The sequence below is a fragment of the Ixodes scapularis genome, unplaced genomic scaffold (genome assembly GCF_016920785.2).
Source record: "Ixodes scapularis isolate PalLabHiFi unplaced genomic scaffold, ASM1692078v2 PGA_scaffold8__174_contigs__length_109621045, whole genome shotgun sequence".
In the NCBI taxonomy this organism is placed as follows: Eukaryota; Metazoa; Arthropoda; class Arachnida; order Ixodida; family Ixodidae; genus Ixodes; species Ixodes scapularis.
In genome coordinates this window covers 55,258,040-55,283,759 of record NW_024609883.1, presented here as the reverse complement: position 1 = coordinate 55,283,759, position 25,720 = coordinate 55,258,040, and the positions used below count along the sequence as shown (strand labels likewise).

The 25,720-nt window shown below is 43.0% G+C and overlaps 2 protein-coding genes across 7 annotated transcripts in view; one reads left to right on the top strand and one right to left on the bottom strand.

Moving 5' to 3' along the window:
• Positions 1-4,314: 4,314 nt before the first annotated feature.
• Positions 4,315-25,150, bottom strand: LOC115320833. 6 transcript variants are annotated; one of them, XM_042286714.1, is made up of 13 exons: positions 25,035-25,150; positions 16,188-16,315; positions 15,997-16,129; positions 13,958-14,655; positions 12,346-12,552; positions 12,068-12,131; positions 9,736-9,898; positions 8,922-9,038; positions 8,245-8,344; positions 7,462-7,561; positions 6,678-6,779; positions 5,899-5,998; positions 4,315-4,482 (listed from the first exon to the last, which is right to left on the bottom strand). In XM_042286714.1, the coding sequence occupies exons 2-8, from the start codon at positions 16,308-16,310 to the stop codon at positions 8,936-8,938; spliced, it is 1,491 nt and encodes a 496-aa protein (XP_042142648.1). In that variant the 5' UTR covers positions 16,311-16,315; positions 25,035-25,150; the 3' UTR covers positions 4,315-4,482; positions 5,899-5,998; positions 6,678-6,779; positions 7,462-7,561; positions 8,245-8,344; positions 8,922-8,935. The 6 variants fall into 6 exon arrangements, with proteins under 6 accessions (XP_042142648.1, XP_042142651.1, XP_042142649.1 ...); XM_042286717.1 differs by having other exon boundaries at positions 8,922-9,034; XM_042286715.1 differs by lacking the exon at positions 6,678-6,779.
• The window catches only part of LOC115320902 (luciferin 4-monooxygenase-like), a 65,087-nt gene continuing 58,875 nt past the window's right edge, over positions 19,509-25,720 (top strand). The window contains exon 1 of the mRNA XM_042286991.1: positions 19,509-19,664. Within this exon, the coding sequence (XP_042142925.1) occupies positions 19,509-19,664 (156 nt within the window). The remainder of the gene's footprint in view (positions 19,665-25,720) is intronic.

The window sequence follows — 25,720 nt, the reverse complement described above, 5'->3', positions numbered from 1 at the left end:
CTATGTCCCTGTTTCTAATGTTGATTCAGCGCTAACGTAGCCATATAGCCCTGCGTTATCTGTGAAAAAATACATATAAAAAAGGAAAAAAAAAGAAGAACATCGTTTCAATCTTCTTTTTGGATGCGAAAAGGATCTACCTGGTAGCGACTCCCAAACTTCTTGACGTAAGCAGGAACGGGCGTTTTTTCCAGCTTTTTTCATCATTAATATTTTGTTGCACAAATCTTGAGAAAATTTTGAGGAAAACAATCGATGACAACGCGAAAAAACATGCGGACGTTATCGCGCGGCGTGAAGACATTTACAACTGTTGAACTTGGCTCTAATCGTTTCATGAAGTTGTACCGAACCTGCTTATAAATTTTTTTATGCTCGTTGTAGAGTCGGTTTGCGTTTTTCTTGGTGCGCAAGCAGCTCAATGTGTCAGGACAATACCGAGACTTTTAATATTCTACGCCGCAAACTATAATTGAAGATGCGTATGGTTAACATAAACAACAAAAGCTGAAAACACCACAGAACCCTCGTTTTAATGTCATATAATAAAAATATAAGTAATTACTTTCCAAAGCCAAAATGCAACCTCATTGCTTTGCAGCGATTTCTATACACTTTATCTGAGTCGGTAAACGAGGTTTGTAAAACACATCTAAAACAAAACAGAAGTTTGTTGTTAAAATATTTTTGAATAGAAAAAGTAACAGGCACAGACTACGTGTCTCTTTGCTCAACATTCATAGAGAAGGGATTTTGCTATCGCAGTGGCTAAAAATTCGACGGCCGCGGCGGCAAAAACTTACGTTGCGGACATCGAGTGGAGCAACACGGGTGATTCCAACCTCATTTCACAAACTCATTTTTTTTTTACATCTCTTCTTTTTTTTTGTCGCAGTCAAGGTAAAAATAATTATTTAGTCTTGAGAAAGTCAATGCACTTATCCTGCCAGGGTTGAACAAATCTTCATTAATAGCGAAACATATCCGTCAACTGTGCTTGAGGTCAATGCTATCTGAGACCAATTTAAGCTCTTGCTACGCCTGCGAAATATTTCCCAGGGCACAATTTCTATTGAAACACAAAGCATTCTAAAAAAAAAATAATAAAACACCTTTTGCCAATAAAAAAAAAACAAAAAAAACTTTGAGTCGCATGTAATACCGTAGATACCGCGAAACAGTACGATTTCATCCGTATCCGCATCGAAAAAAGACTTCGAAGTGTCCTCAGAGATGAAGCGCATGACGGCCAAGCTCTTTGTCCACGTCAGAAAACAATAAAATTTCCGAATCGCACTCTGCGGCAGAGCGTCGAAGCCCTGCAAGGAAATGCGGAGAAACCGAAACTCAAGACGGCTGCCCGTACAGTGTTTCCAGACCGCCAAGAGGTTTCGGAACTCGCATTTACGTAGTTTCGTTTTCACGCAGAATGGTGTGGGTTTTTGTATTGCAACGTTGAGTCAAGTCATCGGAATATTTGATACAATCAAAGTGACTTTTGTTCGTCAAAACATTTCCGCCGGACATTGCAACAGAGTGACGCAAACAAAAAATAACACTAACTTTAGAATAGCAAAGTTTTTTTTTTTTTTAATATAGGTCAATTTGGTAATACATTTTTAGCTAAACTGTTCTTTTATACTTTATGATATTTGCTAAAAGATTAGTCTGGGAGTACAAACAGTACATAATTTTATTAATTGATTTTTAGGAGTTCCAATTGAGTTCTATCCACTGATTTTTGTTTTCCCCACCTGGCAACACTGGGACTCAAGATGGCGCAACGCATGTGGGGCAGGTGGAGCGATGAGTGCGACGTAGTTGCGGCCTTTGAGTTATTGGATGGTTTTGTTCAAGACAAGGCTCCTATATCGAGAACGAGCGGTTCAAATCAACGCCTCCGATTGCAGCGAAAGTATGACCGAATCACTGACCGGTCTAACTTCACAGTTCGTCCATCAAGGGTGAGTATCCACGAACGCACGGTAGCATAAGTTCAAGAAGTAGCCACAAAGCATTTTCCGAAACCACGGGCCCACAACACCCGTGCACTCTTTCTGTCTTGTGCGTTTTATCAGAGCGGAAGGGAGATAGCGAGCGCAGCCGAGAGCGGCAGACTGCGATGAACACGCGAGCTCTAGGAATAAAGTATGTGGCATCGCGCGTCTGAGGGGCCAGGATGGGGCTTTGCAGTGTGCGCGGCTACTAGGACCGTTGAGATTATTCCTCCGCAGGCATTACGTTTCACCGGTAAGTCCCACAACATAGTATAATTCGCAGTAAAGTCAATCTGTGGGCAGATCTCCAGGTTTTGCGAGGGTCAGCGAGCTGCGGAACCGCTGGATTTCGGTCGTTGATCGCGGTAGTGACTGGACCCCGTCTCACCTCCTCTTTACCTCAGTGAGTGAACAACACGGTGACCGCGATCCGCAATAAAAATAAAAGCGAACTGTTTTTATCCAGGCTGTACCTGAGTGCCGTCCGATGGCACCAAAGTTACACTGGACGGCACTCTGAGCACGTATTGGAGCGCTGTCCGAAGGCTCGATCGGCTGTAGAGGCGACCTGGGTCATCGCGCCCCGAGAAGCAGAGCCTTCCGCATCCGTATTCTGAGGAAATATGTTTCACTCGGAAGTTTCTGGATCATATCCAAGCACTTAGCAAGTCATTAGGGAAGTGTCGCGATTGTAAATTTAGAACATGTGACTATGAGCCGCTTGCCGCTGATTTCTTTGTCATAAAGTGCTTCCAAACAAGTCCACAAATCGTTTGAGCAACCTCATAATTTTTCAGGCACTCTCTGCGTTTGATATCACCACACATCGCGACACCAGCTTTGCACGGGCACTTCCAAGATGAATTGCCGTTGAAATTAGTAGGTAAGCTAGTTCAACACATTAGGACTATCTGCAGAAAACAGCTCCTTAACCAAAGCAAAGTACCGAAGTAAAAAAAGCAGACGACGGATGTCATCGGGCAGCCGCAGTCGCCGTTTGGGAATTGGGACGAGTAGAGGCGCAGAGCCCACCAGTGCCAGCCAGTCCTTCCCTGCGAACAACAGTCAACCACAAGGGATGACGGGTAGTCATGATGGGCGAGGAAGTAGACGGCAAAGGGGCAGGCGATAATGGAGGTTGGGTTGCGGAGGCTACGGAGCTAACATCATGACCCCCTGCTGCAATTCTATCCTTCCTAGTAGTAAGCATTTCTTCAGAATTCTGAATACGACACAAGTTCAACTTTGAGGGCGTCTGGTGAGCCGATACAAAACACTCTCGAGGCTCTGGCCGACCGAAAAAGGCCAGGCTGTGCTAGCGAGCCCCATCTATGAAAAGCAACAAGCTTTCATGCCATGATGCTTTTGGAGAGAAGTAGTTGTAGTTGCAATTAAATTAAAGTTTAGGCACTTTGCCCACATATACAGGATATGTGTGGGTCTCCATCGACAGGACAAGTTGCCTGCTTCTTGAAGACCTTCCATAATGATGTGCGACATTGGCAATTACCGTACGTGTGATCATGGATGCCTCCATCTCCCTGCAAAGGTAACCCATACACTGTAAAAAATTTTCACCCCATTTTACGGATAAAAGTTGCTGGTTCAATATTGCCGGTATGGTTTGCCGTAATCTGAAAACTGGACCGTCTGTAAAAACAAGGCATATAATTTCGTAAAATGACGGAACGTTTGTAGTTCACTTTACGGAGTTGTCCGTTTCCCATTTTACGGATGAAAGTTGCTGGTTCAATATTGCCGGCATGATTTGCCGTAATCTAGGAACTGGACCGTCTGTAAGTAAAATGACGGAACGTCTGTAATCCACATTACGGAGAGCTATCCGTAGGAAATATGAAAGCTGTCTGCACTAAATAACGAAGCATTATACCTTTCTGCCTTATGTAAGGCCAAAGCTACAAGCCATCCATACCACCTGCACCTCTGATACATCAAACGACCCACCCAGTAGAGCTCTAGCTCTGCCAGGGGTGTCGCCCGACGTATTGGAGGTGCAGGATTGGTGCGGATGGCCAATAGCTGTGGCTTTACATAAGGCGGAAACGTATAGCGCTTCGTTATTTAGTGCAGACAGCCTCGATGTTCAGGCAAGCTCAAGTCACATGAAGCTTTTGGGTACAGATTGGTATGGAGTTCATAGCTCCGTCATTCAATATTTCATCCTTAGACAAAACGTACAAGAGTTCATGTTTTGCAAAAGAAATAGAGCACACAACCTGTACTACACGTTGCCAGGATTTTGTTTGTGTGAGATCACTGTTCATATATATGACAGCTGAACAAACAAACCGATTAAGAAGTCTTGAAACAATACCTTTATTGGATGGTATGACTGGCTTTAAAATTGAAGAAATATAAAAATATGTTTGCCCTTGTACTGACTAGAGGCTCCTCCATGCTTGTGTTTTTGTTGTCCTTCAATTATAGACCTCCTGGATACCTTTATAGTGCATGCAAGGGCACCCTGAAATAAAGAGAAGAAGATGTTTAGAAATCAATACACAATCAAAACTACAATCGAACATGACATATATACAAACCTCCCATAAATTGAATGCAACTAAAAAGTTCAAATGATTTGAAAAACTAATACTACCAGTGCCGTGGAAAAAAATAAACTACCAAATTAAGATTGCATAATCACTGGGTGATATTAAGAACAATCAATTCAGCCACATCTCTAGTGCACCTCCTAACCTAACCTAATTCAAATTAACCCCTTAGCTTTTTCTTTTTTTTTTGGCAATTTACGATTTAAATTGCTTTATAAAATTTTTATTGCACGTGCGGCCCGTGCAGCACCTGTCTCCACCGTTGGTCACCATTTTTAAAAGCATGTGCAGTAAAACAAAACATGTGCTGCCATCTCGCCAGCCAAAAACTATGCTCTGAACGAGCCTGTGTTGTCAAAAACAGCCAAAAAGGCGAGTGAGGGTGCGCAGTCAAGCTACACTCATTTCAAATGATTTGGGGACAGCTTTAGGTGGATGAGCTAGGTTCGTCCAGGGGTTAAGAGGTTAAAGGTATAGCTTTTTGGGCATACTGGAATCTGAACCAAAATAGTACAGCAAATTATTCACTGTTGTTTCCTACACTGGCACATGCTTGTACCACTAAGTCAAACTAGCCTGAAACGGAAACTGAAGCACTTTAAGAAGTACAAGTTAGGAGCAGACATCTATAGCATTTTTCTCCCATTCATTCAGTAATCTCACTAAACTTGGGCAGAAGTGAACGTAAACTTCATTTATTTCGAAAGACATGTGCAGCGACTGGCGCAGGGTATGTGGTGAGCCTCTCCACCACCTGTAATCTCTCCAAAGCGTGACATCATTGCTGACACCCCTGGCCAACTTACTCGCGAGCAAGGGTCAGCTGACCCCACCTCCACTCTCGCGCTCTGCTGCACTCAGCGTGCTGCAACAGGTGGGGCAACTTAAAAATATTATTTGGTGATTACAACGCCCTGCTAACGAGATTTGAAGAAAACTTCCACAATAATTTTAACAAGCTCACAACAAAAAAAAAATTTTTTTTCTTTTTTTCAAGTTTAAAGGTTTTTTTTAGCTTTCCTTTAAACATGGTGCCTACAGAGTACTACATTAACCTGAAATACTAGTTCCCCTCGAATGCTTGTTATACCTGACATCTCCCCTAAGTTCAAACTTCCAACATGCATGGTATTAGTATGCATGATATCAAGAAGTTCCACTGCATATAAAGCAAAAATATGAAGAAAAAAAAATTAGCATTCCCCTCCAATGTGCAAATTTTAAGTTCAAGGCTCCAAAGGGCAATTTCCCACACTAGAGCTCAATTAAATCACTAGGGGAAAGCTGTCATTGAAATAAAAATATTAAAGAAAAGAACAGGGGCTCACCTGAGATGCGTATCTGGAAGCTGAATACCTTATTGCCCACAAAACTTTGGTACTTTAGTATTAAAAAAAAAAGGCTGCTGTATGCACACTTTCTTTGTGGCTGGAATAGACAAACAATACCACTTGTTAGAACTGAATTCTTTTCCCTCTGAAACTTTATGCTCAATCAAGCAGTGAAATTGGCACAGAGCTTCGCTACAACATGGCTGTGAATGGTAACAGCCCAATAGTCTGAAAAGCAATGTTTCAGGGCGACATGGCAAAACTACAAAGGGCATCGCAGCTAGAGCTCGGAGCTTTAGCTGAGAAGGCTAAGGATGACAGCAATGACAAGGCACCTCAGCTCCTGCTGTCTGAGGCGTTTTGCCCAGATGCCCGTGACTTCGCTGAATATTTGTCTCCTTGGGAATAGCATGACTTTGGGTGCCATAATTTATACGAGTTAAGCCACACTGAGGCAGACTGAGTAATCATGCCTGGCTTCCAAGTAGACATTTTAAGTGGATGCAAGGTGTTCAGGCTTCATTTTCATCACTTCTTCGCTCATCAAATATAAATTACCTGATAGGGATATTTTGCGGTCCAACACAGTTTGAATTAAAGGAGCTCCACTACATATAATGCAAAAAGATGGAAAAAAAAATTAGCATTCCCCTCCAATGTGCAAATTTTACAGTTCAAGGCTCCAAAGGGCAATTTCCCACACTAGAGCTCAATTAAATCACTAGGGGAAAGCTGTCATTGAAATAAAAATATTAAAGAAAAGAACAGGGGCTCACCTGAGATGCATATGTGGAAGCTGAATACCTTATTGCCCACAAAACTTTGGTACTTTAGTATTAAAAAAAAAAAAGGCTGCTGTATGCACACTTTCTTTGTGGCTGGAATAGACAAACAATACCACTTGTTAGAACTGAATTCTTTTCCCTCTGAAACTTTATGCTCAATCAAGCAGTGAAATTGGCACAGAGCTTCTCTACAACATGGCTGTGAATGGTAACAGCCCAATAGTCTGAAAAGCAATGTTTCAGGGCGACATGGCAAAACTACAAAGGGCATCGCAGCTAGAGCTCGGAGCTTTAGCTGAGAAGGCTAAGGATGACAGCAATGACAAGGCACCTGAGCTCCTGCTGTCGGAGGCGTTTTGCCCAGATGCCCGTGACTTCGCCGAATATTTGTCTCCTTGGGAATAGCATGACTTTGGGTGCCATAATTTATACGAGTTAAGCCACACTGAGGCAGACTTTGTGTAATCATGCCTGGCTTCCAAGTAGACATTTTAAGTGGATGCAAGGTGTTCAGGCTTCATTTTCATCACTTCTTCGCTCATCAAATATAAATTACCTGACAGGGATATTTTGCGGTCCAACACAGTTTGAATTAAAGAAGTTCCACTACATATAACGCAAAAAGATGGAAAAAAAAAATTAGCATTCCCCTCCAATGTGCAAATTTTACAGTTCAAGGCTCCAAAGGGCAATTTCCCACACTAGAGCTTAATTAAATCACTAGGGGAAAGCTGTCATTGAAATAAAAATATTAAAGAAAAGAACAGGGGCTCACCTGAGATGCATATGTGGAAGCTGAATACCTTTTTGCCCACAAAACTTTGGTACTTTAGTATTAAAAAAAAAAGGCTGCTGTATGCACACTTTCTTTGTGGCTGGAATAGACAAACAATACCACTTGTTAGAACTGAATTCTTTTCCCTCTGAAACTTTATGCTCAATCAAGCAGTGAAATTGGCACGGAGCTTCTCTACAACATGGCTGTGAATGGTAACAGCCCAATAGTCTGAAAAGCAATGTTTCAGGGCGACATGGCAAAACTACAAAGGGCATCGCAGCTAGAGCTCGGAGCTTTAGCTGAGAAGGCTAAGGATGACAGCAATGACAAGGCACCTGAGCTCCTGCTGTCGGAGGCGTTTTGCCCAGATGCCCGTGACTTCGCTGAATATTTGTCTCCTTGGGAATAGCATGACTTTGGGTGCCATAATTTATACGAGTTAAGCCACACTGAGGCAGACTTTGTGTAATCATGCCTGGCTTCCAAGTAGACATTTTAAGTGGATGCAAGGTGTTCAGGCTTCATTTTCATCACTTCTTCGCTCATCAAATATAAATTACCTGAAAGCGATATTTTGCGGTCCAACACAGTTTGAATTAAAGAAGTTCCACTACATACAACGCAAAAAGATGGAAAAAAAAAAATTTGCATTCCCCTCCAATGTGCAAAATTTACAGTTCAAGGCTCCAAAGGGCAATTTCCCACACTAGAGCTTAATTAAATCACTAGGGGAAAGCTGTCATTGAAATAAAAATATTAAAGAAAAGAACAGGGGCTCACCTGAGATGCATATGTGGAAGCTGAATACCTTATTGCCCACAAAACTTTGGTACTTTACTATTAAAAAAAAAAGGCTGCTGTATGCACACTTTCTTTGTGGCTGGAATAGACAAACAATACTACTTGTTAGAACTGAATTCTTTTCCCTCTGAAACTTTATGCTCAATCAAGCAGTGAAATTGGCACAGAGCTTCTCTACAACATAACTGTGAATGGTAACAGCCCAATAATCTGAAAAGCAACGTTTCAGGGCGACATGGCAAAACTACATAGGGCATCGCAGCTAAAGCTCGGGGCTTTAGCTGAGAAGGCTAAGGATGACAGCAATGACAAGGCACCTGAGCTCCTGCTGTCGGAGGCGTTTTGCCCAGATGCCCGTGACTTCGCTGAATATTTGTCTCATTGGGAATAGCATGACTTTGGGTGCCATAATTTATATGAGTTAAACCACACTGGAGGCAGACTTTTTGTAATCATGCCTGGCTTCCAAGTAGACATTTTAAGTGGATGCAAGAAGGTGTTCAGGCTTCATTTTCATCACTTCTTCGCTCATCAGATATAATTTACCTAATAGGGATTTTTCGTGGTCCAACAGGGTTTGAATTAAAGAAGTTCCACCACATATGAAGCAAAAAGATACTTTTATAATAAAAAAAAAAAAGTAAAAGTTGGCATACCTTGCCGAAGGTTCTCACTTCACGTCCTTCATAAGGCGCAAAATTTTTGGATGCACCAGGCCCCGTCTGTAGCTGTCTCTTTTGCTACCCTTTGGAGGGTTGATGCCGCAGATCTGCCTGTAAAGTTATCAACCATGACACAAAATACATTTGCAGAAACAGGTTACGGTTTAATAACAAGAACCGCCTACTGTAACTAGTGGTTATAAGTTGCGCCACATAATTTTTGTTTCCCTTCCATTTGCAGTGATGTCTCATTAATATGGACACCTCTGTACCCTTGAAAAGTTACCCACATTGCGAGTTGTCTATAATAATGAGACAAAAATGCTTGTGTTCACCCATTTCACGTCCTAAAACATTGTCCATATAGAGGTATCTATATTAACAGAGTTTATACGAACGAGAAGTCACCGTACTCCAGAACAAGGGTTCTCAAACATTTATATCTCCAGAAACCCCACCTTGGATAGAAGCTGATGAATCTTTCATAGTAATAAACAATAAAGCAAACACGAAGGAGTGTTTCACCTGGATTTGTGTCAGTGGAGGGCCCAGATCTGCTAAGATACTGCTTAAACTAGAAAAACACTTTGCCTAGGGGTAGCAACAATCAAGGATATCTGGGAGCTTTGGAAACCCACAAAAGGTGTGCAGGGAAACACTTGGTTTCCCAGGAACCCAATTTGAGAACTCAAGCTCCGAAAAATAGCTGCACCTAGTTTAGAATCCTACCTTAAAGACTGGTCACATTATAAAAATGAAGAAATGCTTAGTGCTTCTGGAATTAAAAACGAAAGTCCAGTTCACTTGCCTCTGGATGAACTCCAGTGTTGCCTCTACATCTCTCGGGTAGACCATGTTGAGGACGTAATAAGCACAAAAACGAAGGCATGCCGCCTCGTGGAACTCAACTGGTTCATCGAACAAAATTTGCTGCTCAACTACCACCAAGCAGCTTCGACTGAAAATGCTTCCTGCACAAACAATGTAGGTGTGCATTTAATTTATTTCATTCCTTGGCACATACATCATTCCCAAAAGCACTTTTCCTTTAATCTCATACTATTCTTCAAAGCAGAATCTCGTCCCTGGATCATGATACTAAACAACTTTTCGTGGATTGTACACAGCAAGTCATTGCTAGCATGAGCTTGTCATCACTTTGAGCATGAATTGAGAATGCGTCTGCCATTTGCAATGTGTGATCTACGGAAAGTCTCTATTGCGCCAGGCTTCGAGCCATTTCATTGTCAAAGTGGCACGCATTATTTATAAAACTTTCTTTATTTGCCTTGTTCCAGAGAACACAATCTGTTCTTGCTTAATCAGGATTGTTTATTCATATTAGTAGAATTGTCAAATAATAAGATTCACACAATGGATTGAATCGCAATTTTCGTCCGTGGACCAGTTATCACATGACCCATCATGTCATTGATTTCTGTGATCTGCACCTTGTCCGCAGACTCACTGACTGGAATAGGCGAGCACCTTATCTGTGCGGATTTTCGGCAAGTGATTGACTTGAAAGGCATCTACAGCAATTTAGAAACAGTACAATAATCTTTCTGTTTTCGAATGATGGTGCACCATTGTGTTCTGCCCATTCACCACTTCAGTGGTTCTCAAATAGGGGTCCGCGAAGCCACTTCTGGGGTCCGCGAGACCCTCAACAAAAAAACATTTTTTTTTTATTTGGCTTGTTTTGATGAACTGACCAAAATGAAGTGATGTGGCACCTTTGTTTTATGTTTTTCTGCTACGTAGCAATAAAAGGCACCTGTTTCATGCTCCAGATGTGTTAACGTACTTACTAATGTCCCCTCCCTTCCCCTTCGCCCTCCCTGGAAGGGGTCCCCCGTCACTGCCAGCGGTCCGCAAGGGGTCCCCGACACATCCATGGCTGAGAACTACTGCACCACTTCATTTTGTTGCCCCAGTCTTGGTTCCACACGTGAAAGAAGCTGCAGGACATTTGCCCAGCCGACACGCCGCAGATTCTGGTACCCCTTTGGGTCAGTGTCAAGAAGTTTGTCAGAACTTGTTTAGCACACCGCAGTCTTTCCCGCACGTCCATCCAGTTTTTCATCCAGCAGCAAGTTTCTTACGGCTGTGGTGTTAAGTATTGTGCTCAGTCGTGCGGTCATCGCTTCTACACCAAAACCTCTTTGAGCAGGACCATACTTGTGTCATGCATTGGATTAGTGAAGCTAATGGTGCTTTGGGCTAAGCCTGTGAAGACACTCCATCTCGCTCGGTGCGTAACGGCAGCAACAATTCTGTTTCATGATAGTGTCGTGACCATAGCAACAACTGTTGCTGTCGCTTCCACTCTTGGAAAACGGTGCCACAGTGGGATGCTAGTGTTTCACGAAACTACGGGGTCATGAATAGATTAAGTCTGTCCTCGCTGTCGCTCCTTTGTCGTCTCCTCCGTGCGGATGCGCTTGGGAGACCGACGATCTGCAGATGTCTTGTCATGTGATCAATCCATCCATGGATTAGTCCATCGTGTGAATCTGTCATAAGTGGACTGTGGAGTCTCCACTCACTCAACATTTCTCTTGATGTGCCTGGCACATCATGAAATTGTTTCTCGCATCCAATCAGACTTTCTCAAAGAAACAAGGAAGCTGTATAATGATTTTGAGTTATTCATCCTAGGGTGCAGTAGCACCTTCCACACCACTGAATATTATGTACAGAGTAGTATACAATTCCAAGCTACAAGACCGAGTTATAGGAAGTAAAAAGAAAGAGAAAGATGGGACGGCATATCTTTTCATGCTCTCATTTTGTTCCAATTTTATCGTCAGTCCAATATTAAAAGGCTTTCATAGTAAAACTGAAAGTTGTATACCACCTACCTTCCTCTCTCTCTCTCAACCTCCTGACTACCAACTCAACCAGAAAATTACCCCCGCTTCGCCCTAATAACCCACAACAAAAACTATTGGCTACCACATTGCCTTAAGACATGCCGTAATTGTACTGTGCAAGTGAAAAGCTTTTGGACTAAGGGACAAAAAAGAGCTAAAAAACTGACAAGCATGGCCGTAGCCTAATTTTCACTTCTGCACCGTACAAGAACAGTTAATTTCTATTAGAAAGGTAGAAAGGCCCAAGGCTATCAGGTTGCTCACCGACAGCAACCACCATGGGGGTGCATGGAAGGGAGGGCAGCTGGTCTGTAATGCTATTTCCTTCCTGGAAGTTGCAATTAAGACTTGTGAAGAAGTATTCCAACAATTGCAAAAAAACATTCTTTCTCACACCGTTAGGTAATGTAGGATAATCATAGCTTGCAAATTCACCCGACTGCTTTTTCTGTGCCATAGTGCCCTTTCTTCATTCATTTCAGATTAGGATAGATTCTTGCACCTAGAATTCATTGAAACAACTGTATACTTGCAACACATACCTCAAGTACCTGCACCAGGATTTCAGTCTTTTCTTTGAAATAGCATGCCAATTGTGGCAGTAGCACTTTTTCTTTTGCCATGACCTCGCCACGCTTCTCTGCCTCTTCTGCTTGGACAGACCAAAACAAAAGCTCCCTGTTTGGGCTCTTTACAAAGTGCCTGCCTAACAGCGCAGTGCATAGCTTCAGTCCTTCAGCAAAAGTTTCCTGGAAAGGAATAGCGCATAAATCTAGGAAGAACATTGTTAACATTGTTTATAGTTCATTTTCCTTTAGCTGATCTAACCCAGTTACCGTAAAATCCTTAAAGGGATGCTGAACCCAAATGTTGATTCCACAAAACACGGGGTAAAAGCGTGCAACGGGATGCCACAAACACCAGGACATCACTCGTACAGCGATATCTCAAACGGATGACCAAATTTTTCAAGAAAAGGAGGCGCATTTGACAGAGATGATGTCGTCATGTTTCTCCGAGGAGAGGGAACGGCCTCGCGTCTTCTCCGCCTCGCAGCCTTGAGGGAGCGAAGCGAAGAGAGGAGGAAACTCGATATAATGATGTCACGCACCTCGTCGGCCTGGTTCAATCTCGACCTCTTTTTTCAAAAAATACGGCCATCCATTTGAGATATCGCCTTATGAGTAGTGGTGTAGGGATTGTAGCGTCCTGCCTACATTTCCTGCATTGTTTTTTCTGAAATACAAATTTCGGTTCACCATCCCTTTAAAGAGTGCCCACCACCAAGGGATCACACATCCCGATTGTTTGGCAAAATATTCGTAACATAAAAACTCCAAAACCTCACCCATGCCCGAATTCCTGTCGATGGGAATCACATGAACCACGCGATCTGTGGTATCGGTATGTGTGACAAGCGAGTTTGTAACGGGTTCTGCGTCCTCCTCTGCGATCTGCATGTGCAACATCTGTTCCCGTAACATACGAGTGCTTAGTGAGTTTCCGCAATTATCTGCGATCTGTGTGCGTGATATTGGTTTCAGTGGCATGCAAGTTTTCATCGTGGCAAGAGCGCAGGACTTCGTAGCGGATTCCCACATGTTTACAATTTTGTGAAACGCGAATTTGCAGTGTCCATAATATGCAGTATTGGTTCCCATGTCAAGTGATTTGAAGCAGTGTTCATCAGTAATATTTTAGGATATTTTGCATCTTATTCCCAAAGACAGGCGACCGACCTTATGTTTTTCACTATTTATCCCTTCATTTTGGTTGGGTGCCCTTTCGGGATTTTACGGTAGTGGTAAATATGGTGTGCAAATTAGTTAGCATAAACATGACATTAATGATTTCCTACTTTCCTAAAACAGGTTATAGAGAGACGACAAACTGTACCCAATACCAAGTTTTCACCCCTAAATGAGCACATCCCATTCACTTTTACAAAAGTAAAAGTGAATGTAGAGTGCTGTTTTTCAATGGAAAGTGCTGTTTTTCAATGGAGAGTGCTGTTCACTTTAAACTTTTTATAAATTAATTGTAAGCTGGCTGCTGTCAGTAAACTATCTGGTGTTGGGCATTTATGCGCTATTTGCTATTGAATAGCTGTTTTTGAAGATCATGAGTAAAAATAATAGAAGGCAAGTTGCTCACAAGCATGTCCTTTCCCAGCAGGGTCTTCACATGTGCATAAAACATGGGTTTATGAAAAAGGAGAGGCCACTCCTCCTTCACGTCCCTCGCAGAGTGTATGGGATCCACACTGTTGATATATGCTCTTTGATCGCCATACGTAGCTGTTGAAAGTTCCATTGCCCGGGACAAATCGAGGTCCTTCGTTGCCTTGTGCGCTTCTCTCTTCATCCACTCCTTGCTTTCATTTGAGTCATGGATGTCTCCCTCGCCCGACAACTGGAGTTGCCAATTCAAGCAGCCATACGAGGATTTAGAACTTTTTCTCTTTGGGCGAGATTCTTCTGCTTCACGAGCTGACAACCGCTTTCCCCGGCTTAGGTTTTCTATCCGGTTTTCTAGTTGATAGAGAAGCGAATCATACCCTGTGCCCATCTTCTGTCCGTCAATCCCTCGATCCTCTAGTGATGCCGGAAACATCTTTACAAGTCCTTCGGCCACACACCTGGCGCAGTCTCTCGAGGGCCGCGATGACTTTCGCATTAAGCCGTTTACGACAACCCTGACAAGCTCTAGCCGGTCCCTGGTCATTAGTGTTTTCCCCGCTGCTAATGCATCCTGTGCGCTGCGTGGGAATTCCAGTTGTAAAATAAAACTGGTTGTCTCCAGTTCGGGCTGTTGTTGAACTGAGAGCCTTTTTTGCTGCATGGCAGATGTACCTGCATGAAAGGGGCACTGACACATCAAAATCATATTTTTGTCTATGATCCGAAAAGATTGAAAATGATGCCGGGACATTACCCTCAAAATTCGAAACTTGGGAATTCAGTATTTGTGAAGTAAGAAAAAACAATTTCCGAATGCCAAATTTGAAGTTCCCGCACGATCCGTGCCAGTGCAGTGAGTAAAATTTTGCGGTTTCCTGCGACTCGACTTTCAATCGGGCCTCCGCTCCACGCTATCAAAGCGCCGTTGCCACGGCGACCCGAAGCGAGGAGCAGGTGAGCCGGCGGGATAGAAGGGCGCTGGCACGAGAAAAGACCGGTTTCTTCCCGACTCGCCGACAAGCCTCTGCTCGAGCATTGCCAAGTTTTCGGAGGGAGGATACAAATCCAGGAAGCGACATCACACTGAAATCTGATTTTTGGTATTTCAAAAAGAGGGGCCATAGAGTTTTCGCAGTTGCGCTAAAAAACATGTTTTACGATTGCCGTTATTAAATGTTATAGAAATGTCGCCTACAAAGCTTCTAAATTTCCTGATTTTTGACATCACCGATCAAAAGAAACCAGGAGGTGAGCGCGGGAAATATAAACGCCAAAAATGAAAAGGCGCGCACGCGAGCAAGGAAACTTTTTTTTGCGATGCGTTTTTTTTTTGCGTGTCTGACTATAACTTGCATCGTTTTAGACAATAAAAAATAATACAACCTTTGGGGTGTCAGTGCCCCTTGAAGCCATACCATACCAATCACAATCCAACAGTTTTGTTCCCTTTATCTCAACAGGTGGAGGAAAGAAAAAGTCTGGCACTGGCACAAGTGCAGACAGTCGTGATACGTGAAACCATTAATTTATTTTCCTTTCTCATTCACTGTTTGAAATTATGTTACTGTAAGGCCTAGTTTTCTTCCTAACACTGCATTTCTAAGTAGCACGTTTAGAGCTATAACTATATTTATATTTTTATTGAGGTGCTGACTTACTCTCTTCTAGTTCATAGCATAATTTTAAAATGTGAAATTGATTGAAAGGAAACTGGTTTACTTACACATGTATATCATAATTGAACACACATTTAAGTTTTCCTGATGTAAATTGCAACATATCTATTCAGTTACTCTTTCACTGACTAGACATTACAGATTAAATACTTAACCAGCTGACTTGCACTTGACCTACCATGTGCAACTACTGCTTTTCTGATGTGAGACCTAACAAGTACCAAGCCCAATGTTTTTTGTGGTTATGCCCAGTTTTTGGGTGGGTGCTTGCTTATTATTTTATGGCATGCTTGGATCAGCAAAATTCAATCTGGAACATCATGCACAAAAGAGATACCTGCTTGTGTTTCCTCAACCGCTTTGCATGGAGGTTTTTCTGCCACAATGAACACTCTTTGTTCGAATGGCAGTTCCAAAAGCAGTTCACCAAATTCATCATCATCAAGTTCAGTCCAATCTTGCAGAAACACCTGTCAAAACAAATAATCTTATGGAAGTAACTGGATGATAAAAATAGCATTGTCTTACCTTAGACTTCTCTGAAGTGCATACGTCTTTTTCTTTAGCAAGTGTTAGAACGTCGCTCATCGTTCTCACATTTCCTACTTTTCGCACCGAGAGGTCTGCGCTCCATATTTTAACCAGCGGCATCACACCTGGGAAAAGAGAACCGTTATATTTTTGTTCAATTATAATTTTCACAGTGCCACTATCTTTGGAAACTTGGCCACATCTCCTGCAGTGTGGTCCAAAAGATGTTTGTTTACGCTTTTTCAAGGGCCTTCATTTGATTTAGCACCATATGATTGACCATAATGTATACCTAGTTTAACAACCTGCCACAAAAATTAATGTGGAATGAGAATGAGATTGGATATCTTTCAGAGTTTGTTTTGGACACAGACTTTGATGCTATGCACACTACTGTAACTTAGATGATCTATTATAACTCTTACTACTGAGATTTTATTGGGAATTTTAAGATTCAAGACACAATTGTGATTAAAAAGGATCTTCAGTCCTTTACTTTGGCATGCTATTGGCGTAAAGATCTAACTACCATAGAATACTGTGCATCCGCCCATTCCAGTCTAAGTGCCAATTCCCAATTTTGTAAGATATGAGAAAATATGCCAGTACATTGATACGTAAAATTGGTGACCGGACAAGTGTTCATCCCCCATTTTTTCGTATTTATCTCTAAAGTTTGAGTGGGCGCTAGCCTGATATTTTACGGTTAAGAAGCGCTTTGTCCATCGAACACAAAAACGCGTGAATAAGATTACCTTCCTCAAATTTTTATTGTCCAACGCTGTATCAGATACCAACAAATAATTCTAGCCCTTGTTGCCCCAATGAGTTGAGTTCTCAACTTGGCCACTAGCGGCTCGACAGTTAGATCCCCCCCCCCCCAATAGTCATGAACAGAATAAGAATATCAAGATCCATCAATTGTGCCACCTTCAGTGCGAGCTTCCTACCTTAAATGACAGCTGGGCGGGCTTGCTAGAAACAGCGTCTTGGCTGAGACTGTGTGAAAGAAAACACTGCCAAAGCCAGCACACAAGCTGAGCGGGATTCAAACTGTGTCTCAAGACGCTCGTGTGCCCCAGCCTTTGCAGTGCTTTTATCCACCCAGTCTTAGCTGAGATGCTGTTCTAGCAAGCAGGCCCTGGAAGTCTGGTAAGCTTTGAGCGTGTGTATAGCCAATGCATGAGGAAAGCCAAAGAGCGCATGCATACAAAAAAAGGGGCCCCGAGCTTCTTTTCCTGTCGGTGACTGGAGATGCACATTAGGAGTGTGGCAAGCACATCCTGAGAATTTAGCTTTTTCATCTGGAAGGCACCTTGTCTGTGATGTGGTATCCCTGTATAGGGTGCTCAGCACTTTTGTTTGTTAAGGGCATGAAATAAATATATTGCATGGATCAAGGCATTGAAAAGCTCTTCAGATAGAATCCAACCCAGATGTTGAAGGGGAAGGGATAAGGAAAGGGAATGAATTGGCAGAAAACTACCTACTACTGCAGCCTGACAAATCATTAAGGATTCAAGGCAATGTGTCAGTTTGGGTTTTGGGGGCACAATAAAGTACCCGACTGAATCAATGCCCACTTCTGTAAACAGAACTTATAAAAAATGGTGTGGTTCCTTTTTGTTTTTATTAGACCAAGCAATCACAAAGGAGCACTCAGAATTTCTCTGGAAACGCAAAATTAAGTCTTATAACTTTACTGTGACCAAGCGAATATGGCCGGTAAGATGTTGAATCAAGAAGCTTTTCTTGATTGAGAAGAACTAAGTCTCCAGTTGGATCCTGAAGACTGTACAAGCACATAGCTGGCAAGAGAGTAGCTGGTACACATTGAAGCAGAAATGCTACCTCTCCCGAGGCATTGGACCTAATGCTAGTCACAACTCCAAACATTATTTCAAAGCGATTGCCTGAAATGAGCACATAGTCACCAATTACATAAGTTGTCCCCTTAACGACAGCCTTTTCATAAAACGTCAAATTTCTTGCTGATTCTACATCTGCAAAGGCATGAGAAAGCTGAGACACTTCATCTGGCTGTTTGTGAGCTTTCGCGCCATGAAGCTCGACATCTGGCGGAAAGAGACCGCGGGAAGTCAAAAATGCCTGAAAGAATTGGTGCCTTTCGCTTAGCGTTTTGGTCACATTTTTAAAATTTTTTGTTGAACGAATGCAATTTTTGAAGTACTGGTGTTTGCTTTCGAATCTGAGTTTCCATACGTGAGACAATGGGCCAAACTCTTGGATGAGGTCACCATAGTGCAACATATAATGATGCTTCGGCCTCAGTTTGACATCAGGAAAAAATGCTTTACGGTTGTGGATGTACGTCTGAATTAAGACCTTGAGGTAAGCAACCTGTGCATATGTTATTTTAGGAGCCATTAGCAAGTCAACTAGTTCCATTAACTCAAGACTTAACTGCCACACAGAGTCGCTTGGATCAATCACTTTATCCCCTACATACAGCGGCAGCAGCCGCAGGAATGTCCAGTTTTGCATGGCGTGGCCTGCAAGCTTATCACTCTTGCTGCTCACCTTACATGGCCTGTTTCTCAGGTCCCGTGCACTGTACTTCAGAGCCATAATCTTTATGTTTAAGTAGTCATAAGAAAACCACCCTTTGCGCACAAAGTACCTAATGAACAAGGGCAGATCACACTGAACTACACCTTCAAACATATCATGGCCAATACATGGTGGTAGGCCAGCTTGACATACGTGAAAGCTGCTTAGCACGTTAAAAGGTGACTCGCACACAACACCATACATGCCACATCCTTCGTCGTCATGTGTAAAGCAAGTTTCATAGTTTTCCACAGACCTCCTTTCACCTGTCAGGGTGGGGTCTTCATGAAATTGTGTACGAGTAACCAGGCAAAATCTGCAAAAATATGCAGACGTGCTAAAATTTTGCGTGAACCCACCAACTGCATGGCTCCCTAAATTATCCCCAACAATGAAGCACAGCTGCACTCTGTAAAGCTTCCCTTTGACCTCCAGACCCACACGTTCTAGGTAGCACAGATCATCAATCAACGGTTGAAGAATTTTCTTCAACCCAAACTCTTTTACATTTTTTTGAAGAGCAAGCAACACAAGCTGCATACTCTCAGTACGAGCCCTACAGTGTTGTGGCAAATTACCGAGCGTCAAATACACGCCCAATAACTTAAAGTTTCCCTTTGCAGACCCCAAGGGATTTGACAATTCAAATTCATCTTGATATAAGATGACTTGTATAACATCGTCAGAGGACTGAAATTGTTTGCATGTTGTGAAGTCAGTGAAACATTCATTGATTTCATTTGACCTATGAGGTTCCTGGGGCAAGTTGGACATCAACAGAACTATCAACTCATGCACAGGCACATAGTGGAAAAAAGAAGGGAAGTTCTGCTTGTTGGTACCAAGGTTAATCTGAACTGGCTTTACGAAGTGAAAATGTTTCTTAAAGTACTTGTGTCTCAGGTACGATGATTTCAGACTACCTGATGTTACAATGTCAAGCTCATTGTTCTTAAAATGACAAAGCACCAATTCTAGCGTATCACTAAGAAGGATTTTGGCAAGCTCTTCTTCCACGAGTTTCTGACTAAGCTTTTGGAGGTTGTCAACTTCGCTCACAATATACTGTACAGTATCTGCAGGGATATGGTGTTGGGCTTCTAATCGGAAGAAGAACAATGCTGCATTGTCTCTAAAAAGTTCATGATCCGAGACGTCACTTTGATCACAGGGCTCTTCAGGGCTGCTTTCTTCGGCAATGTCCAGTACACCACTTGGGTCATGGGACTCTTCAGGGCTTTCCTCAGAAATGTCCAGCGGGGCACTTGGGTCATAGGGCTCTTCAGGATTTTCTTCAGCGATGTCCAGCGAGGCATGATCTTTGGAGATGCGGGCTGTTGGATCGTCCTGTGCAGTATGGCAGAGCTCCAAAGTGTCCTTCTGTGGGTGATGATAACGTGAAACATGCATTCTAAAGGCATTTCGCGTGCTGATCTTGCTGATGCACCCCGTGAAGGGGCACACAATGGGCTCTTTTCCCAACTTCAGGTGGTCAGATATATGAGAGATCATCCTTGATCGTGTTGCTACTTGCTGGGTACATTTTGCTACTGGGCATATTAACAGCCTGGTTTCCGAAGGCACCTGACTTTGTTTGTGTGCCCTGTTTAAATGGCTGATGAAAGTTGCATAGCTTTTGAATGTCGCACCACAGCTTGATGCAGGGCACAAAGCGCCACATGTTAAGCTACTGTGAAATCTGCAGTGGTTAAAATAGTTCACCAACGTGGAAAAACAACGTCCACAGATTCGACAGCGGTTCATCGAAGATTGATCCAAGTACAACCTGGAAAAAATAGAGCATTTTCAACTTAATGTGGGCGCAAATGGACGAGTTAATGTAGAACGCAAAATTCTTCATTCTTCTACTACAGCTTGCAAGTGAAATAGTGCACAATTCTGGAGGTGATGCTTGGAATGAGCGTCTACATTATGCCTTCGATGCCCCAACCGGAGCGTTGTGCCATCCTCTCAATGCTGAGTCAAAGCTTCGAGGCCGAGTGCTCTGCCTCCGATTCAGAGGTCAACTTGGGCTGTCTCCTTGATCTACCGACAACAGCTTCAGTGACGTCATTAGTTCCATTCTTCAGTTTATTCTTTTAGCTTCGTTCTTCAAAAGCAAGGATGGGTAGTTCTCATTACTTCTCCAAATATAGGGGCCCCTACGGCGTAGTATATAACATCTTCATTCTTCTACGTTGCCCAGATAGAAAAAATTAAACCTTATTTTTCGGCCTGCATTAAAAGCTACATGTCGAAAAGAACTCTAACTCTGTGCGAATGTCACGCTAGTGGCGGTGATAAAATGCGAAAAATTGGGCACACGATGTTACCTGGATGAAAACACCAAAACATAACAAAGATTCTCTATGAGCTGTATGTCTCCCGAGGCTTAACATTCATCAAAGCGATAAAAATTGTGGGCGCCTGTGGCATTTATTTCACTAGAAAAATGTGTTAGCCCAAAATATAACCTTGTTTTCTTTCCTGCCACTTTACTTTGTTTTTTTATTGAAATATATGCTCTAGGCACCCACAATGCCTTTTCTTGGTTTGATGATCTTGTTCCTTTCTCTTCATGAATCCTTTGTTTCTACTCGCACGGTTTCCACCATGAACACTTACCAACTCGCCCAACTTTCCCAAGTGGACGCTTGCTAATAAAGAGATTTTGTTTTTCGAATTTAGCTTTCGATTCAGGGATCTACTCTTAAAATTTTGCATTCTATCACCACCCATTCACACAGTTTCACTTCTCAGCAATACATAGTCTATGTGAGCAAAAAAAAACTGCATTTTCTCTATCAAAACCTTCGGGTCAGGTACCGTGCTGCTGATCCATGTTATGAACTGAAGCATGCTTATACAGTCGATCATGCTTTCATTTCTTGAAGCTTGTCTTGAATCATTTGAAGTGTTGGTTTTGATGCTGTTTGGTGATGTTCAGGAAAACCGTAGTCTCATAAGTGACCAAGAAGTGATACAGTAGCAAAATGTCACACGTCTTGAGCTTTCATCTCGTCAGGGATAGAGCACAGAAAGGCATACAGCAAAGTGCCGGGGGAGCGCCCATCCCACTTTCACTGAAAACTGAGGTCCGGACAAATTGGGCAATTAACGTATAATTTTCAGAATTCCCAAATTTTGGAAATGTTAATAGTAGTCACTTGAATGAAGTGGGCGCTTCTGCGGTATTTTACAGTATGCAAAAAACATGGAGATATATGTAAAAAATGTCAAATACTGTAAACGACTTATTTTTCCCTGGCTCAATATTTCGCGATTTCGGTCAAGGCTGAAGTTTTGGAATAATTTGCGGGTTCTAATTTTAGCGATGCAGTGGGATCTCAATATAGATTCCTATATGTTTAGATTTTGCTGGCATCGTTCGCGGGACCTATTTTAGCGAATTGTAGGCGATTCGCGAAAATTAGGTTCTTGCAAACATTAAGGTGTTTACAGTTTAGGTGGTGTTTACTGGATGCCATATTTGAGGTAAATGCTCACAGCACATGCTCAGAGGGCGTTTCCCGTCAGCTCTCGGGCAGTGACAAGAGAAGAAGCGAAGGAGAAACTCTCTTCTCAGTGGGACTTTGCTTTGTATGTCCCAGACTTCCCCAGATGTCACTATTCTCACTCTAGAAGATTATAGAAGATTAACTTTCACTCAAAATTTGTACAGAAGCATCTTTCCCCTCTTTCCGTTCCCTGGTGGTAAGAAAGCAGCAGCGAGCTCAGCTATGACCGCCAGTGAATACAACCTATACCATTATAGAGCAGATATATCCATGCTTTTTAAATATTTGACTATGGACAAGCATGTTTAATTTCAGATGCATATTATTTCATGAAAACAAATTTCTGAAATTTCGTGAGTGGCTCGGGAGCAGAACACTTCAGAACTAAACAAACCCATGCAATTAAAGCAGCAATGTGCCGCCCAGTTGCCTGTGGTTCTGTCTGTTGACCAAAACACGTATTCAAGTAAGCTTAGTGAGAAACACACTGGAAAATCGCAGTAATCAACACAAGTCATAAATTTATATTTCAACATTTTTGCGACTTTGTAGAAGCCACAAAAATGGGTATCATTTCGTTTTTATTTTTAATACTGAGTGTGGCCTTCGATGACCCACTGCTTAGCTTATATTTGATGGTTGTGTCAAAACCATAAAAAATGGCATGTGACTACAGAGAAGAGAGTGAGCAAGACTCGAACCGGCCAGCTCTCGATCGGCGATTTTCAGGCGCAAAGAAAAATTTTGAGCCAGAAATTGTGTTCTGGGTAGTTAGGCTCTCATATGTCATGTACAAATAAAAACCTTGGCGAGCATCAATACCCTGTCAGAGTACCTTCAAGAATTGGCGTAGTACTAACTGCCCATCACTCAGATAAAAGCCAGCTTCCCAGGACAAATTTCTGGAAGTAAGAGCTGACTATTTCTCCCTTTTTCTCTGCTTCAAAACGCTCTCTATCTTTTCAGTATGATGCACCCGCAGTGCCCAAGCATGTCAGCGGAAACCAGCTCACAAACTGGACATGAGCACAACATTTTTCTGATGCTAGCATTCATCAACAATTTTTGAACAAACACTTATATTTGCTTTCTCGGCCAATGAGTACCATGACAGACATTTTTCAGAGCCATGCCCCGTCTATATATAATTACAACAAGTTCGATGGTATGTATAAAAAGCATAGTGGAAGCAACCAACAGTGTCAAATTCGACAGTCTGGGATTACTCTTATTTTCGTCGATGACAGCAAAATTAGTGACCAGTCTAGGACACTGAGCAGGAGGCCATGTTTGACAAATGTTTTGTTGCTCCTAAAAATAAACGAAGTGACGGAACTGACGATATGGCGTCAGATTGGTTACAGGGTCAAGTGTCAGAAGTTCTCTTTCGTTATTTGAGCCTCTAGCCAATCAAACGTGATATTGTCTCTTCCGTTTCTTTTTAGGAGAAACAAAACATTTGTCGAACATAGCACCCTAGGTCAGCAAGAAGGCTGTCACAGCAGCTCAACATTTATCGACGACTGCATCGGGCGCAAGGAACACGGAGGCTAACCTTGCTAAAACACCTAGATGTTTTTGTTAGTTTTGCAAGGGGCGTCAAAGCACCAGTGCACGAAGTGGTACAAGCGCCAGTGCAGTACTTCAAAGCAAATGGCAGTGAAGCCCTGAAATAAGAGGCGCTTGGAAGTGAACGGCAGCACAGCACTCGCTCATAGCACGTGTTTCTCGCGTTCGTGCGGCCATCGTTGTTGGCACGGGAAACTGCAAGATGCGGCACGCCGTGCCGCGTCTTGCAGTTTCCCGAACAGACGTGACCTGACGAGAGCTCCCAAACCTCCTCTTTGCCCACGCGCTTCTCGTCGCCAGCTCGCCAGCGGGGATCCGACGTCAGCAAGCGCCAGTTCACCCATGCATTCTGATTGGCTTGCGGCGAGTGGAAGTTTTTTTTTTCGGCGTTCAAAATTGGTCTTAGAGCGATTTTGCTCTCTGCCGGAAATCCTGCCTGCTTTTGTCGCCCGGCATCAGAATTCTCCTGAATCTGGCCACCGGTTCGCAAGTCTGAACGAGGCTGAGGCCCGCTTCAGACGGGGCAACTTTTCCAGCAATTTTGAGGTTGCTGGCGGGTTGTTTCCTAGCTTTCCCTAGATCAACACGAATTGCTGAGATCAAGTTTGGCTCGAAATGGACGAACAACTCTAACAACTCTAAGACGTTTGAAGCGGCAGCGGCCAATCAGGGACGCAGTATTTTCATGCGACACCTCTGTGGTGGTGGTGATGACAGCTATAGGCTTTGTTCTGGTTTGAAATAGATCGTTTCTGGAAATAAACCTTTCAGAAAGATGAGTTAGTATTCTCAATGCCATTCAAAGATATAAAAACACGTTTTTAGCGCGTAGCTGTGCATCTAAATAGTGCAAGAAAAATCAAATTGCATGATGAGGATGACAAGTCGTAGCAATTCGGTTGCCGCGTGTGAACAAGGGCGGCCCGTGTTGCTGGTGTTGCGACGTCAAGTTGCTGGGTGAAATTGCCCCGTCTGAAGCGGGAATGTTCCGAGTGGCTTGCGAGGACGAAAATTGAGACTAAACACGACCTCCCGCAGTTGAAGCAAATGGCCCTCGGCCTGTGAGGTTCAAATACGAGTGCCAACCCGCTAGCCGGTATACCTTTAGCAGTCATGAATTCTGTAAAACACCGCCTAGCTAGGTGCCACCAAGCCGCCACCCGATAGAACTCCTTGATACACTCACCAAATGCCTCGCTCGGCCCTCGCTGCCTCTGCAGGACTTCCTTGCCGAAAGCTCGAGGTTCATTCAACGCACGGAGCACGTGTGCGACGAAGAGCCACCACACGTTTCTTTTTTGATACACGCTTCCTGCACACACAAGAACACGTCATACGCTCCGAAAAAAGGAAGGAAAACGTAAGACGGATGGGCGAGCACTTACCGATTAACTTCACGGTTGGTTCGATGGGCACGGCACGCCGGCACACGGGTGACTCTTTTCAAAAACGTTCTTCGGCAGTGGGGTTTCCGAAAGCTCGAAAGTACGGCGTACGGCTAAAGTTCACTTTAGTTCGGCCAACTCTCGAAAGTTCCTCAGTTTTTTTGTATGTTTTGTTACGATGGCGATGGCGATACCGGCGATACAACGTGGACGTGCATGTAGTCGACTTAAATTCAAACTGTCAAATACCAGATATTTAAAAAATATTATAAATATTTGTAATAAAAATTAAGCAGCATTACATGTAAACAATGTGTTGGAGCTGGTTGGAGGTTTTTGAGCACGTTTGTGTACCAAACTAAAGCTCGGCTTCTTTCAACTTTCAACATGGCGGCGAACATTGTCCCGCGTCCCATCTCCCATGCCTCTGTAGGGAATGCGTCTCATCAGCGGTCCCGTTTACCGTACTCGACCTATTTGACGTGTA